At 48.8% G+C, this 16,776-nt stretch overlaps 1 protein-coding gene across 1 annotated transcript in view; it reads left to right on the forward strand.

The window, feature by feature from the left end:
* The first annotated feature begins 634 nt into the window (after window positions 1-634).
* twz (BTB/POZ domain-containing protein twz) overlaps window positions 635-16,776 on the forward strand; it is a 79,085-nt gene continuing 62,943 nt past the window's right edge. Inside the window, exon 1 of the mRNA XM_084590432.1 lies at window positions 635-842. Within this exon, the coding sequence (XP_084446558.1) occupies window positions 766-842 (77 nt within the window). The 5' untranslated portion in view covers window positions 635-765. The remainder of the gene's footprint in view (window positions 843-16,776) is intronic.

Below are 16,776 nucleotides of genomic sequence, written 5' to 3' on the forward strand. Positions count from 1 at the left end.
CATCGAGGTTTTGCGGTAGTAGGTATGTACTACAGCTACGTGTCTGTGTATCCTTAAGAGCTGCTGTCACGGGTATGATGGCCACATTTGCCGCGAGTGTACCGTTTGACCTCTGGAGCGCACGTGAAAGAAAGAGACGGACGAAGGAGTCTTGGGGGCCCTGCCCGCTCCGAAGAGGAGGCCTGCGAAGGCCGTACCCCGGAAGGGCGCACGTGGCGGCGCGCCACGTGCCCGCGAGGTGGTGCGCGCGGCGGTGGGCGTCGGGGGAGGAGTCTCCCGAGGGGGAGCGGCGGCACCGCCCGCGCGCCAGTCCTGCTCGGACGGCCGGCAGTACGGACCAGTCGCTCCCGTGCAGTGGCCCAGCGGATTAGCGGAGGAGCGCGCGAGCCCCGGCCCTCCGCCGGCGTGTGACCGACAGCCCCGTGTTCGTCGGCCTCAACGGTGGAGCCCGCGCTTTGCTTCGCCCCGGCGGCGCCGTGGACCTTGCCGGAGCGCGTGCGCGAACCCCTCAGCGTGCAAGTGTGCAACGAGGGCCGCTGGACACCGTGGGAAGCTGTGCTGTTTCCCCGGCGGGCCGAACTGCCGTTGGCGGCCGGGGGCCGCGACGGCGCCGCCGAGCGGCCCCGGAGCGGCAGCGCGGTGCGCGCCGAGCGCCGCCGTACTTCGCCCAGCGCCACGGCGAGCACCGGTGAACACGGCGCCGAGACGCTCGACCTGTCGCCTGCCGCCAGCGGGGCCGGCCGCAAGCGCGACGTGAACGGCGCCATGGCCGTGGCTCGCGCCGCCGGACAGCCGCCGCCGGCGTCGAGTCCCGTCTACGCGGGACGCTTCTCCGTCGCCAGGTGAGAATGCCGCCGACACCAAGCGGGAGCAAAGCTGCTTTGCTCCCGCTCGGTCACGTGTAGCCCGCCTGATGTCACCGCGTGTCGTGGTGCGCTCCCGCGATAAGCGCGGTACTGCGATGACAGCTGTCGTAGACTATGCGATCGTATTGTACTTACTGCTATACGTGATTAATTGGGAATACTAACACATTTATCAGTAATGTCCCTTCCATGAGGCCGTTGCAGTGAAATAATAATAAAAAGAAAAGAATGGAGGAAAACTACGAGTTAAGAAAGAGCAACAAAAAATTGTAGAGCAGATGCGCCTACGGTATTTACGACAACGTTACTTGGGCGACACGCCCCCTCAATTGCACGGTGTACTGCATCTGAATTCAGACACTTCAAAATTAATGAAGTGCATTTCAGGGACAAAGCTATGCCGTGAAGACTTTTGCTGTTCAGGTCAGCCGTCGACCAGCAAATGAGCGCATTCTTGTATTTGCCTGTCAGCGTGCTTTAACCATAAGCTGGCTGTTACAGACTTGGCTACTATGTTACGCGATGTACTGACACTCTCTACCCGGTGTTGAATGACTGGTTGCTTGGATCGAACATCTATGTTCTGTCTTCTCAGTGGGGCATTTGTGTGAGAAAAGGAGTCGTAACTGGCGCGCATCAATCATCTTATCACCACAGGCCATCGGCCGTGTGCAGTAGATGTTATGACAACATGGTGGCCATGGGATATCGACAGTTGTCAACAAGTGTTTATGAACCAACCAGCAGTACGCGGCGTATCACGTGGTGGATGACCCGAGTCAATTAATTTCACACAGTTTTGAGCGACACTAACTCGTTAATTCCTTTAGACCGTTACACTGGTTGCCGATCAGGTACTAAAAAGTTTCCTGGCAGCGTAGTTACCGAGCCACTTGTGTTCCCCATCAGAGGCCTTGTAAGCTGGCAGAATTATTCCTCACGGACAAGCGCAGCAATCCACAGAAGCACGTGTGCATATACAAAGCCGTGGTGTAAAGTGCATTAATATATTTGGTAGTTTATGAAATGAACATGTAGTCATGTTTCTTTCCAGGGCTGCAAATTTTCATACAAAAAAAAAAGTCCTGGTTATTTTACGCTGGTTGCAGCGCGTCCATTTGCACAACACGCAGTGCCGCTACACTTGCTTGCTGTAACTGAGAAACGTTGTCCCTCCCCTTTATTCTGAGAGTGAGCGGCTGTGAGCCTATACCGGGGCTCGTTGGTGCATATTTGCAAGCTGTAACGCATCAAAAGGCAGGGGATGGAAAGGTAAACATGCACAGCACTGCGAACCATTCACGTCTTTGACGCACAGCTGCAAACATGAAAAATTGGTCGCCGTTTACGTACAAATGTTGAAATGGAAAGATCTAGACAAATGGAAGCCTCTTTTCGACAATCTGCTTTTGGAAAACGTATGAATGTAGCCGGTGAGTTTACATGCTTCGGGAATGCATACGACAGCTGTTGGCGCACTTTCTTAGCGTAGCGTTATTGCTGCCGTATATGGCATACCGTCAATAGCGTACGCGCAGATCAACCCGAGGGTTCTGGTGCGCCTACACCTGACGCCTCGTAGCCATCTACGCTACGAGGCGTAGATGGCTCGTGGCAACACTTTGCTAAAACGTTCCACCGTTGCTGTCGTGTGCATGGCTGTGCGCATGTACCGACCGTGCGCATGATCAGTCAGGTGTAGGAACGGTAACGGCACTCTTAGAGTGGCAAATAAACAGACAAAATAAAAAACGCTATACAATCTGCGCATGTCCGTCGAACATGTGTCATATAATAGCATCCGTAGGGAACATGCGGTACACAGCAATGAAACGTTCAAGAGTATTGATAGCTGATCACGTCGCCCGATTATGTCCTCCTACTAATGAAAATTATGACTCGTTTGTCGCATCTCTTTGAGACTGCAGTGAAAATAAATTCACAACTTAATTGCTTAATTACATTCCGTAGCAGACCCTTGCTAACGCTGTCACAGTCAAGCCTGATGCACGTTCAATCGAAATGCCGATGCCTTTCCCAATAAACGGCAAACAGCGGCCCCAACAATCAGACCTTGCTTAGTTACTAACAGTTGGATTTTGTGCGGTTTGTATAGAAAGCCTGCGCAGCCCAGTTCGCGCTTCCACATAGCGAATTCACATAGTGAAAAGAGCAGTGCCGTTGACCAAACTCGGCGGTCGTAGTAATGCGAGAAGCGTTGGCTTGCCAATGGGATGCTGGCTGGACCGCAGCTGAGTCGGCCGAGAACACTTCTTCCGTAGTTTACTAGAAACTCAATTGTCGTTACGCGGCGCCGTTATTGATGTATGCTCCATTGTTTCCTTTCCTTTGTAGCGGAAAAACAAAAAATACGTCCTTTCGGGCCTGTCATCAGCGATGGGTGAAACTTCATTTTCGCAAGCTCCGAGGGGATATAATTCATTGCCAGACCTTTCAATACACGCGGGCAGAGAAAAGCCACATTTTCGGCCGCACACTGTCGGGAGCTCAAAGCGGCGCTTATCTCTCGAGGTTGGACTAAACTGCTTCGCAGGGCTAATATTTCGCTGTTTTTTTTTTTCTTATGATATGGAGCACTACGCATCGGAATGAGAAATCTGACGTATTTGCGGATCAAGACGTTCCGGTCCCTTTCTCCGTGGAAGTGCACGTGGCCGGCGGTGTGGCTTTGTTAAAGCTCTCGCGATATACACTTTGCTCTCGAGCGTACCATCAAAAGTTTAGTCATTTTCTAATTACCTTAACATTTTAGAACACTCGTAGTAAGTTGAACGGCTAGAAAACGCGCTTCGCAACTAGCACGAACACGCCCGGTAGCCGAACCGAGTAATCGTGAGACGGAAACACGGTTTTGCGTTAGTGCGAACACTAAGTAGGTTTGGTATAACGTCGCGGCAGCTTGCGTGACTGCACGCGAACACACGGTGGCCCACAATGCAAACCTGCTTGACGAGAATTTTAGTACGGCATCGCGTGTCGCCAAACTCGATAGTCTGCGGTGTCATTTACAATAAAAAATAACAAAGTGTACTTAAAGCGATCGAGCACAGGATACTATAGCCTCGTCTACCGGAAACAGTTCTCTCGCTCTGTTGGCAACTTTGTAAAAGGAAAAAAAAAGAATAAGTCAGCAGATGATGGCAAAAAATAATAGAAAACATGAAAGGATTACGCAGAGCTCGGCATCAGTTCTTTTATGACCACTTCCATGATGGTAGAAGTACACGCCTTTCGTTTTGCCTCGGAGGACTTTAAATAAAAATAACTTTTGTCTACATGCATGCAGGTTACTATGTATCCAGTCAGAAAACGACGCCTGTCCTCCTCGAAGTTACCCGCAGTCTTTCACGTTAACTTTGATAACTGATCAACGCCACCACGCCGCAAAGCTTTCTCTGTAACTCGACTCCGGTGCCCATGCACTGCAGCATGTGCACGCCAGGCCACATGCAAGTATACGCTTGACGGCCTGAAGGCAAAGTGGAGAATAGCGAAGGTGAGCACTTTGGCGTAATTTGATCTGCGCGGGCTTTGCATGATGCGTGCGCATATGAGTCGCTTCTTCGCTATCTTGCGCAGCCTGCTCAGTGGCTTCAGCGTTCGTCTGCTGACCCCATGCAAGGCCGAGGGTTCAGTCCCGAACGCGGCGGCAATGTTTTGGTGGAGGTGAAACGCAACGAAGTCTGTGTGCTGTGGGATGCCAGCGCACGTCAAACAACTTTTGGTTGTCTGACTTAATCAGGAACCTTCCATTAAGGCGCACCTTGCAGCCTAATCAGGTCGCTACGGTACCTCAAAGAGAAAAAAAAAAAAAAGCACTATCCTGACTCCTTTTGTTCTTTTAGAACACGTTCCCCGAGACGTCAACGAATTTCCTATATCGCAACCTGTCCCGCAATTCTCATCGAAAGAGCCTAGGACACAGATGGTGATTTCTTTTGCAGTGGGCATACCTGCACGCTAGCACATAAACTCTCAACAAGCGCCGTGAAATGTTCGAAAGCAAAGTGTCAGAAAGGGCTTTTTTTCTTTTTCAAAGCCACAGCTCGTAGACCACTCTTCGCGTTAATGTCCCTTGACAAGCAGGTCGTGGTCGCACGGAGGTGCAATTAGCTTCATTAGAAACAAAAAAGATTCTGGCAATAAGATTTTTAGCCGCAACTTCATCTGAAATACTCCCCAGGGCGCTCGCCGCTGAGTTCTTGTGGGGAGCGTCGTTATTCATGGACGCAGCGTAAAATAGATGCGGCGACCTTTCTTTTCTCTTCTCCGTTTCTTTATTTCTTGTTAGCCGTGACTCTATTTAAGCTTGATTGACAGTTCTAATTACGCTGCGCTTATTTAGTGTCCTTCGGACGCCCAGCCCACGGTTTCAGCGATGAGTTTTCCGCCAAGAGGCCGTCATCTTCACACGTGTCCGAGGTGAAATGCCGCGGGCGAAGGGCTGAAGCGCGGCCGCCGCACTGCGCCTTACTTCCTCTTAATGCTTTTGGCGATTCTGTCGGAAGTCGGCAGCGTGCATTAAAGAGCCGAGAGGCGGAGGGCGCATCAACGCCCATCAAGAGCTCGAGGAGCCCAGCCTGATGGTCGTTTCACTGCGCCACCGAGAATCTTGTAAGCGGTTCCTTTTGAGGGACGGTTCTCTTCGGCTGGGCCGCGATGACGTGGCTGGCGCCGTCCACCACTGAGGCCGCCGGAGTTCACCGGAGAGCATGGTTCCTCGAGAATGAAGGCTTGTTGCGATCCGCAGTTCCTAAGCGTTACCCTGCATTGCACCCACTACTCCCGGTGTCGTGTCGTAAATTCCGAAGAGACCCTGAAGACCGCGTCTGTCGCTCTTTCCCTACGTTTATTTTTTACTTCTCCGTCACCTTTTGTGGCCAGGAAAACCCCACAGCAGCTCTTGTCACGTCAGCACAACTGTACTGCCATTATAATCTTCATTACTTGTACTAAGAAAGGCGCTTTCCTCTGTACACTGTCGAAGAAAAAAAAAAATAACGGCTATAAAAGGAGCGTGTGAAGTTTTACAGTGTGTCATTTTCGAACTCTTGAAAGGCTTCGACTAAACACTTAGACGAAAACTTGGCGCAACAGTACGCTTCATCGTTTTGTGTTGTGCCAAGTTGTTCAAGAGCGCGAAAATGAAACACCATGATCAAAACCAATTAGCCCAGTTTGAAACTTTTACTTTGCAGTATTACTTCCCAGAGTGCTGTGGATTCTTTGATGGCAGTGACAACACCTCAGGCAGAGGACAAACAAATAATTAAATAAGTTCTAGAAAGATGTTTCAAGGCTTTTCAAATCAGAATTCTGACTCTGTGACCGCGGTTGAATGCTTGCCACTTACTTATGAATGCCTGCGCGTTGAGTGTCTTATATACATATATAGTCACTACGTCGCGACGACTGAAACCTCGCTAGGCGTAGAACCAAACGTTTCAGAAGAAGAAACAAAGTAATAACAGACTCGAAATAAGACAAAGAAACTAAGCAAGACACGCACAATTGACGCGTACACCCTTGGTGAAAAGTAAGGAGCCCAAGGAGTTTTCTTTTAAGCCGCGTATATTGTCACCGTTAGAGGTTTGAGACGCTGGTGATGCACGAGCCACATGGCATGGCTCGAGGACTCGAAACTTTTGGCAACGAGTGTACACCCGGCCAATTCTTTAACACTACCGCGTGACCGTTGACTGCCCGGTGCGGCTGCGCCGAGCTGAAGCAAGCTGAAATCGGGAGAGGGAAGGAGTATGGGGACTGAATCACGCTGCTCGTACGATGTGTCGTCTGCTTGGCTGTTCTGCTCCGTCAGAGGCAACCCCTTGAATTAAGTTTCATGTCCGAGTCTTTGATTGATTGGAGCAAACTTATAACGTTCCAAGTACTATACACTTGTCCTCGGTTTTGTTTCCGGATACTGTATCCAGGAAGCATTGCTTTTGAAATTAATTAATGTATGGATATTTAATATCCTCAACAATTATTGGTTGGTTTGTTGGGTTTAACGTCCCAAAGCGACTCAGGCTATGAGAGACGCCGTAGTGGAGGACTCCGGAAATTTCGACCACCTGGGGTTCTTTAACGTGCACTGACATCGCACAGCACACGGGCGCCTTGCTTTTCGCCTCCACCGAAAAGCAGCCGCCGAGGCCGGGATTCGATCCCGCGTCCTTGGGAACAGTAGTCGAGCGCCGTAACCACTGCGCCACCCCGGCGGGGTCTCAACAATTATTAGTTCTGAAATAAACGAGTTCAAATAGTAATTGAACATGTTGAGTCTTTTATTGCAAATATGTGTTATTTGCAGATATTCCGAAGGATATGCAGCGGATAAAAAAATACATAGTGGCAGCTTCCTCGGGCGCCGATTGTGGATAAAGGCCGCTTCGCACTAATCGGAACAGCCTGATTCTCCTCGCTTGCTTTGTCATTACAAGTCTTCCGGCTCAGCAGTGCCGGGCAGTCGACGGTCGCGCGGTGCTATTAAAGAATTGGCCGGGTGTTGGTCGATTCCTATTAGGTGACCGCATCATAGCTTCGCCACTGTTTTGGCTATGCGATAGCTGCGGCAAAAGTTATGACAGCCGTTCTGAACATGATTGCGTGACTATGTACTGGTCGACTTGGTCCGCTTTGCTTATGACTCCGAACTTATTTAACCACGTGTATGTCAACAAACCTATAACTCGAAGGAACTGAAATACGCTGTTATTATTCGAGTGTGAGAGCAAAAGACTGTGTTCGTGGCAATTGTTTCCTGTCGCATGAATTCTATAGATACTTTCTGCATAGTACGCATGTGCTTTTTTTCATAAACAGGGCCCTCTTCTGTCGAGAGATTCCCTTACCTGTCATCACTATCAGGACACAGCGCAAACAAGTGTCACATAAAAAAGCGGGCGCTCATTTCACGAATAACTATTTAGCCTCGAGGAGAGTCATGAGAACTGATCTGTTTCCCCATGTGTCTTGCTTGTGATATACGGCCGTCAGAATGAAGAGCAAAGTACGCATGTGCCCTTCGGGAGAAGCCTGCGATCTGCAAACATATATATAACTATAGTTCTCGAACATTTTGCTGCATTATTATATAACCCATTGCTTCTCTGATCTCGAATTTTGTAAGCTGTCCCGGGGTAGGGAAGTAACCCCAACGGCATTTTTAACCCGTCTAAAAAGGTCAGTGCCTATAGTAAAAGTCGATGCTGTTGGGTATCTCTTTATTCAACCGCCCTGACGTCAGCGTCTATGCAGAGAAAATCGTGTGCGCCGTCGCTGCTTGTGGTCGTATTTTAGCTTCATGACATGCATGACGGCCTGCCCCCGAGGGAAGGAGGAGGGCCGTGACGCGTGCACGGCTCCGGTGTGTGGGCTATCGTCGACATAATTAGCGGTGGTTTCGCTGAAAAGCGTGACGACGAGTTTCTTCCCTCCGGTGAAAAATGAGCGCACGCCTTCTCGCGGAACATCTTCAGTAATGGTGCTTTTCAGAGCACGACAAACTCGCGCCTGATCGGAGCGAGGGGCGCTATCGCGTTCTGCGCCGACCGCGTATATAACGAGCCCACCGAAGACAATGAGCGCAATCAGGGCGGGCATGGGGGGGACTGCGAGGGAGCAAGAGCAACCCACAGCTGCTAAGCTAACCGCGGTGTCGAGGGATGGGGCACCCGCCGCACTGATAAGAGCGCCGCGGCAATTTGTCCCATTGTTCGGACCACTTTTCGCCCCAAAAACGGCCACCCTCCCTTGGCCCCAGAGCAGAGCCAAATGGCCGCACGATCGTTCGCGGCTGCTCACGCCTTGAAAGGCCGACAAGGACACGCTCTATTTTGAGAACCCGTTGCGCGGATTCCCCGGTGGCCGAAAACAATGCACCCGGATATAAACTGCTCTGCATTCTTTGTTTTCGCGACCACGTGCCTGTAGCGAGCTTTATTAAAGTTCCGTGACTCATGGCATGTGGAAGGCGCGCGGGCGAGAAGGAAGGCTCGCTCAAAGTTAACCGTTCCTCGAGTCTAATTTGAAACGGCGTTTAGGCCCCAATCAGGTCTGGCACTTGCACTCAGGACGCTTTGTGATGCACCTGTATGCGCTCCATGTACCACCGACTGTGCGCCGTCATACATTAAGATCCGTGACCCAGCATGCTGAAGGCAGGAATCAGTCGCCACCTCAACGTGTTGAACGGTTCCTTGATTCCGCGTCCAGCTGGTGACTCTCTCGTCCTCGCTACCAGCATTTGCGAGACTAACGCTGTTGTAAAGCGTAGTGTCCCGCGCACTGTCGTTTTTTTTTTTATTATTACTTTTTTTTTTTTTTTGCAGTGTCTCAAAAGCGTGCGCAAAAACCTGCAAGATTGATATTCGCCCGATGATCTCAGATAGAAGGCATGGACGGCGCATCCGATGTTGCCGTGTGGCCACTTATTTCAGACCATGCAGAGGTCAGCGCTAGTTCTGCGGGGCCAACGTTCGTCCCACAGCAGACGTCTCATCCCGCAACTCGCGCATAAATTTGTCAATGACAAACTCGCTGCTCTCTCGGTCAGCAGTTGACCTTGCGCACCCGCTGTTCGGGCAGCAAATGAGCTGGACCCCTCATCTCCGTGTCAAGTGCTGACGCCGCCCGGAAACGGGCGACTAGCGCCTACAAGTCGTCCCGGGGACGCCCACCCAACAGCCCCGATCGCCTCTCCTCTCGAGGTGTGAAAAGGCTGGCCAGCGTCGGCCAGTAATTGCGCTCATCCATCATGCTGCGGGGCATGCGGCCGCTCTGGGTGCGCTCTTCCCAGCCTCGTTAGCACGCGCGCCGGCCCGGGTCTTCGACCAATGTCGTGCCGTGATCGCCGCCGCTCTATATAGGCGCGGTCTTTCTGAAATGAAAATTTGGTGGGTCTCCCGACCGCGTGCTTTGAATGGCTCACAGTGGATTTTTGGCGCTTTGTTGAGTCTCTGACGGGGGCAGCTGAAACCAGAATCAACGAGGGCTTTACTTTTACATACTTATTATTATGAGCACAAAATATTACGGTATCGTACAAATATTTTTAACACAAAAAGGCGGTGAGCCTGCTGGACATGGTATATATGGAACCGCTTGGTTTCACAGGTCCAAACAGGACGCTGCTTCGCACATGACTGATTTTCGGGGCGTGCACCTGAGCCCTCGCGTGGCGCCTTCCCCATAGGAAACAAAAAGTGAAGTCAATACCGTTGACGCGGGGAACTATTGGCAACCGTATGTCACCATCGGTGATCGTAGTTAATGCGCAATGCCGAAAATTACTCCTAATTCGGACAAGGTGATTTGGTGTGTGGTTCAGTGAACGTTCTCCTGGCGAATCAAGGCATGTCTTTCTGCAACGCTGTCTCTGAACGGGTGTTTGCGTGCGCTGGGTTCGTGACGCATGCTACACTCCTCGGTACTCCGAGACGTCCTGCTAAAGTGCGTCTGCGTATAACACCGCACCACGCCAACTGGTTCGAACGCAGTGACGTCGCGAACGGTAGCTGCAGCCATCAAGCGCAGTATACGAGTATAGGGAATAAAAAGTAAAATAATGATAAGGGAAGATTACATTCATCACCGCCAAACAGATCTCGCGTAACGCACTGATAGCCAACCCGCCTGCCTATTCTCTATCTCTCTCTCTCTAGATTTTTGTCAGACAGGAAAAAGCACATCGGAGCTTTTCTAGACACGCTGGTGTATACAAGGCACGATTTTCTCAGTCATGTATTCGCAATGACGCGATATCTGCACACAGCAACGTAATTGCAACAATGAATGCTAATATTATCATATATCGGCCCGACAAGTTTGAGACTGATTAGAAAATTATATATATATATAGGACCCCGGTCGAAACGTGGACGAGGAATAAATGAAGTGTTAATGATCTTCGCTATTTATTTCTTCTGCTGCCAAGAACGTCTTTTTCGCAAGCCTATATATATATATATATATAAAGAGCATGACCTTGATAAGGCCTGGGACATGCCCGCACCTAGTAAACCCGTGATGCATCAAACCGCTTCATTGCTTCGTCATCTCGCTTTCATAATATACCGTCGCTTACGCAGTTTTTTTTCCTCACTACTTCCCTTTTGATGCTCGTGCATCTATGTAAATTGCTTGCCTTTTGCGCAATATTCTGCTGCTTCTGAACCTTGCCTCGCCTCGGTAATCATTTTCAGAAAGTGGCGCTGCTTATGCTGACCACAAGTCGCGGCGCGTAGTTGTTGCCACTCGTTAATACTCACTTTCCAAAATGTATTCGACTTTACACTTTAAAAAATTCAACAAAAACCAAACACAACATGAACACTTACTACAGGAGTTCTTAGTCCTCAACGAAAAATACAAAAATATAAAACATTCTATACTGATGGTTCTAAAACAGCATTTTATGCAGGCAGGGTCATAGTAGAAGATAAGAGAAAAAGTTGTAAGGTTGCCTCAGTGTGCTTCCATTTTCACTGCGGTGTGTTACGCTGTCTCCTTAGCAGTTGAAACAGCAATAAACGAGAATGTGAAGAACAGTACCATTTACACCGATTCCCTGAGTGTACTCACCGCCCTTCACCCTAGAAAAGCAGCTAAGCCATTAATAGGCAATATCGTACACAACATAGCAAATGCCACTGCACGGGAACTGAACATAAAACTCTGTTGGGTCCCAAGTCAAGGAATCCAAGAGAATAAGTGCGCAGATGCATGTGCGGCTAAAACTAAAGAGAAACGTATAAAGAAAGTACGTTTACAATTTAAAGATTGCATGAAGTTAGCACTTTGTAAACAAAAATATAAATGGCAGTCCATTTGGAATTATGCAGTAAATAACAAACTTCATTTGATAAAGCCTGTGCTGGGAGAATGGAAATCAAGTACTCACCAGGACCGTTTTATAGAAGTGGTTGTATGTCGCACATCTTACACATAATTTCCTACTCACAAAACAAGACAAGCCCATATGTGATGTATGCAGTGACGACCTCACTGTAAACCATGTCTTATACTCATGTAAAAAGTTTGAAACACTAAGGGGGGAAAAAAAATCACAAAGTTCTACAACGAACACATTCCTTTTCACCAGGCATTGGTTTTAGGTGAAAATGCCCTTGTCAACTTGTCCTGCATTATTAGGTTTTTAAGAGAAGCTAATATCGTACGCACAGTACAGCCCCAGAACTCGTAAATACACCAAAGTGGTTTGTAACCTCGAGCTTGGCGCATGATAGCCTCAGTTGTTTACGCGCCGATAAACACAACATGTTCGTTTCTGGGCTGCGGGTAGATGCACCACCTTCTTTACAAACGTTTATGGTACGGATATTGCATTCCTTGCACTGGTTGTTACCGTTAAGTGGAATTGACAGTTAGCCTCACAAGCTCATCTACCGGGGAAGTCTTGAATTGTCGTTCACTGCACATTGCATAGCTTTCCTCATCGTTTTTGCAAAGCATACGTCCAAAAGGTGCACCTGAGCTATGAGCGACGCTGTTTTGGATGGCTCTGAATTAATTTCGGCCACCTAGGTATCTTTAATGGGCACTGGCACTGTATACCACTTGGCCGTTTTTGCATCTCGCCTCCATGCGCCTAAGTGTGGCCGCCGCGTCCGCGGGATTTGAGCCCGCGTATATGGATTTAGCAGCCGAGTGCCATATAGCCACTGAGCTTCTCTGCCACAAAGTTCGCGCAGAGGAAAACAGTTACAATACAGGGCCCGCCAGTACGAAGTGGTTAAGATAACCTTAATTCCAGTCTAGTCTTATTCGCAATCTAAACCCTCTCTTGAGATTCAGGGAAGGAGAGGCAAGTAAATGGCGCAGCGTTATCCACTTACGCGCGCGGAGTGAACACCAGTTTAGTGGAATCCCTGACCCTCTGGAGAATGTATTTTATTATATAATAATAATAATAATAATAATAATATAATAATAATAATAATAATAATAATAATAATAATAATAATAATAATAATAATAATAATAATAATGTTTATTGTCACTTTGTAGATGATAAACATGGTTAAGGCCCATCAAAGCCAACAATAGGCTTGAGTGACTGGGCCTGGCAGTTAGGCCAGGACTACAAAAAAAGGCAGTTGATATAGCAACAAACAACGCTTCTCGTTACACCCAAGCGAGAGCAAAAAAAAGGAAAACATGTTAACAGCATGAGTATTAAGAAATTCAACTCTAAACCCAAATAATAATAATAATAATAATAATATGTAGAGGTTTCCTTCAAATCAACAAACATTTTACAACAGCCAGGCCAATATGTATGCATAGATATGGATCTGGCTATTGTAAGCAGGGGTGGAAGTGCTGCTCCAATTGCTCCATTCTGCTCCAAACCACTATACCTGCTCCATCCTGCTCCAAAATGCAATATTGCTCCTTAACTGCTCCAAACTGGCTGTTTTGATGTTCTACCATCAAATTTAGCTGAACATAGGAACAATGTCACAGCACCGGAGGCAAAGATATAACGCATCTTGCACTGGGCTTAATACAAATGAAATTTTTGCAAGGGAAGGAAGCTTAGAGCGTAATAAATATTTGTTTGCAAGTAAATTTAGTATGAGCCACCGGCTATTGGAGATAATTGCAAAAAAAAAATGTGACGTAGCACCCGCTCTTAGCCTTTTGAATCACCAGTGGAGAGAAGCGAAATCAGCAAAAGAAGCAGGTAGCACCAACCACTGTGGGCCATTAGGAAGAAAACTTGTCCCGCTGCAAAATCTGCAAGAGTTATCTAATGGTTCTGCTGTGAAAACAAGCAGGTACTTCACCATCGAGCCTCTTTGTCAGTGGCAAGCTTGCCAGGCCTACGGCAGACAAAACCATACTTGAAGCGTTATGGGTTGGTACGGCAAAGCTGTGAATCACTAGGAAGCTTCTCAAGATTGTTGGAGAGGCATATGGGGTTTATCGCCAAAATATTAAAAATGAGCTCCAGCATTGCTGAAGCAAAGAATGATGAACTATTGGCAGCAGGCAGTGAAGTAAGATGTAGGATGGAAAGGCTACCCCTCAACGCCATCTCTCTATATCCCAAAGCTGCTCCAAAATGCCCGATCCTGCTTTCACCCCTGTAGACCCCCACCATATCTACAAATGGACAAGACGATCGAGGTTGTGCTGCAGTCATCAAAACTGCAATTTTCAAAGGTGTTTGACCTTAGAAACGTGCTCCAAAATATAATTCAAATGCTCCAAAACTCTTGTTTCGTTGCTCCAAAGCTGCTCCAAAATGGCTTTATTACTGCTCCCAAAGCTGCTCCAAAATGCTTGAGCCTGCTTCCACCCCTGTGTAAGATACTTGTTTATTTTGAAGAATGCATACTTTCAATTAGGATCTTGGTCTGGGCTAGTTGGTTCATAACTATCACGAGATAAACACAGCGCGAAGAGCGCCCGTCCCGTCTTGTACGTGTCTTCTTTCTGTGTCCTGTTTCTTCGCGCTGTGTTTATTTCGTGAATGCATACATATTGGCCGTCAACTGTCGTGTCGACATGCAGGCCATATTCTCATGTGGTTTGGCAGTATGGGAGAAGAGTTACAGTTTTGTTAGTCAGACGCTACACGTTTGCGAAGGTCGGACCGCAGAACGCCGCCGCTGTTCAGTTTTACGAGGCCAGAAATATAAGTTTTCTTTTTCGTTTAGGCGATCGCTTCTCAGGCGACGTTGCAGTCGACCTTCAACACGGAGGTGAGCTGCACGAACTCCACCCGGCGCATGTTGGGAGCGATAAAGCACCGAATAAATACGAGCAACCATGCATGCTGAGAGGGAGGACGGTGCGCGCGGTGGTCCTTGCTAGGCGCTTCACTCGCCAGTGCGCGCCGCATTCCCACGCACCGATTTCAGCCTGTCCGAGCAGCGGCGGCCGTTTTCATCTGTGTCGGGCGCTCAGAACAAGATCGAGCGCGGAAATGGAAGAAGCCGGATGGTAGACAGGCGAAAAAAAAAAAAAAAAAAAGAAAGAAAGAAAGGGGAGGTTGCGGCATCGTCGGGGACGCCTCACAAAACTGCAAAGCGTGTTTTGCGAGGCTCCGCGCGCGGGTGATTAAACCGCCATCGATCTGGAAATGGATTAAACGGTGGGAGAAGAGAGCCGTCTCCCGCGTCGCGCGCCCGCACACAGCTACCCTTTCGCGCGTTTCTTCTCTCCCTCCCCCATTTTCTCTTTCTTCTCGCTGTACGCCGTGTGTTGCGCCTCTTCCTTTTCGGGCGCGCCGCGCAATTTGCGACGAGAAAGGAACGCGAATTGCACACGCGAACGGAAGCGAGAAATCATCGACGCATGGCGCGAAAAATTTTTGTTTTCTTCTCTTGTTCGTTCTAAGCGGGCGCGTGCAACCGTTCTACGCGCCATTAGCTGCACAAAGCGTACACCGGTATAACGTTTCGCTCGAACGCGGGCTCCTTTCATTCCGCAATGTCGCGTTCCAGACTTGTATGTATAGTGTGAACTTCGGCGCAGCGCACACTTTCGATCAGTTTAGACAGACTATTAAAGATGAAAGAAGCGCCTGTGCTGTTGGCATTTGCGCTTCACATCGTGTGTACGTGGTCCAGGAGTAGTGCAGGCCGCGGTCCGTGGATTTTATTAAGCATTTCCTTTTTTTCGTTTCAGTTTGTAAACTGCAGTCTCATAACAATTATAGATGTGCTTTGTTCACCTTGTCTGTGCGCTGTCGTAGCCACAGTGAAAGAATTGCGAATCTCAAGTTAGTGCCTTGCATAATGAGGTGATTGCCCGGCTTAATTACGCTTTATGAGTTTAATTAGAGAACCGGCCTCACGAGCATTTATTAAAGTGCATGTTTTATTTCACGGGAAGAAGTAGTGTTCCGATAAGCTGTTTGAACACTTTTCCAATGCGAACGCTTTAACGTCGCTGGTTTTAGTGTTTCCTAATTGGGCGAAAGAAAGTAACACCAGAGAGGGGACAACCAGATAAGCACATCGACTAGGGCGACTCGGTGGCGGGCTTAGAAACCACATTGAGACGATGGATGTGTTTTTTCGCATGTGGAGCGAGTGGTGGGCCTTATATACACGAGGCCTTATATAGTCACAGTCTCACAGATCAGGCTTCGGACGCCGTTTGAACTCCCTTGGCCTTTTGGCCCACTCACACCGCACTTGCATTCGTCGCATCTCTCGTGTCGCAATCTGTGAATTGGACTTTGTTAAGTCGTCCGTTCTGTCTCGCTGCACTACCGTAGTGCAGGTATTCCCATAGGGGGGCTGTTGTTCGGGCTATGCCTGCCGTCGGGTCAGCTCTCGCCGTCTGCGTTCCGAGGCCCGACACAGAAACGGCACCTTCGCGCGCGTTACGTCACCACGCGTCTTCTCTCTGCCGAGTAGGGCTCGTGCTTGGACATGGATCGCTTCACTGCCGTTGGCGGTGGGGTGAGGCCCCTATAGCTGAGTCTTTTCCAACGCCCTCAAGACGGGGGAATCTGCATGAAAAAAAATCGGTTCTTTGCATTTGGAGAACGTTTCCCTGCAATCTGTCATTCTGGAGTACCGTATGTATACAATCGTGGTCAGAAGTCCTGAAGCCAAAGGATTTTCGTCTCAGCCGCAAAATGAAGCAGTCACGGTGCCATGAAAGAATGAATTGCCGTGAAATGCAATCAGACAGTTTCTGGCTGTGGTAATAAATCGTTTCCCGGCATTTTAAATGCCTTTTGGTCATTAATGATGGCGTGACGGCTTCATTTTGCGGCTTAAACGAAACTCTTTCGGCTTCAGGACTTTTGACCAAGACTTTACATTTCTCCCGAGTGCCAAAAACAGCTCATATGGTATTTACCGTAGCCTCAGAGGCAATATAAGACAGGGGAGTTTCCATG

This window comes from Amblyomma maculatum, chromosome 1 (genome assembly GCF_055883805.1).
Source record: "Amblyomma maculatum isolate TAMU_Amacu chromosome 1, ASM5588380v1, whole genome shotgun sequence".
Classification (NCBI taxonomy): Eukaryota; Metazoa; Arthropoda; class Arachnida; order Ixodida; family Ixodidae; genus Amblyomma; species Amblyomma maculatum.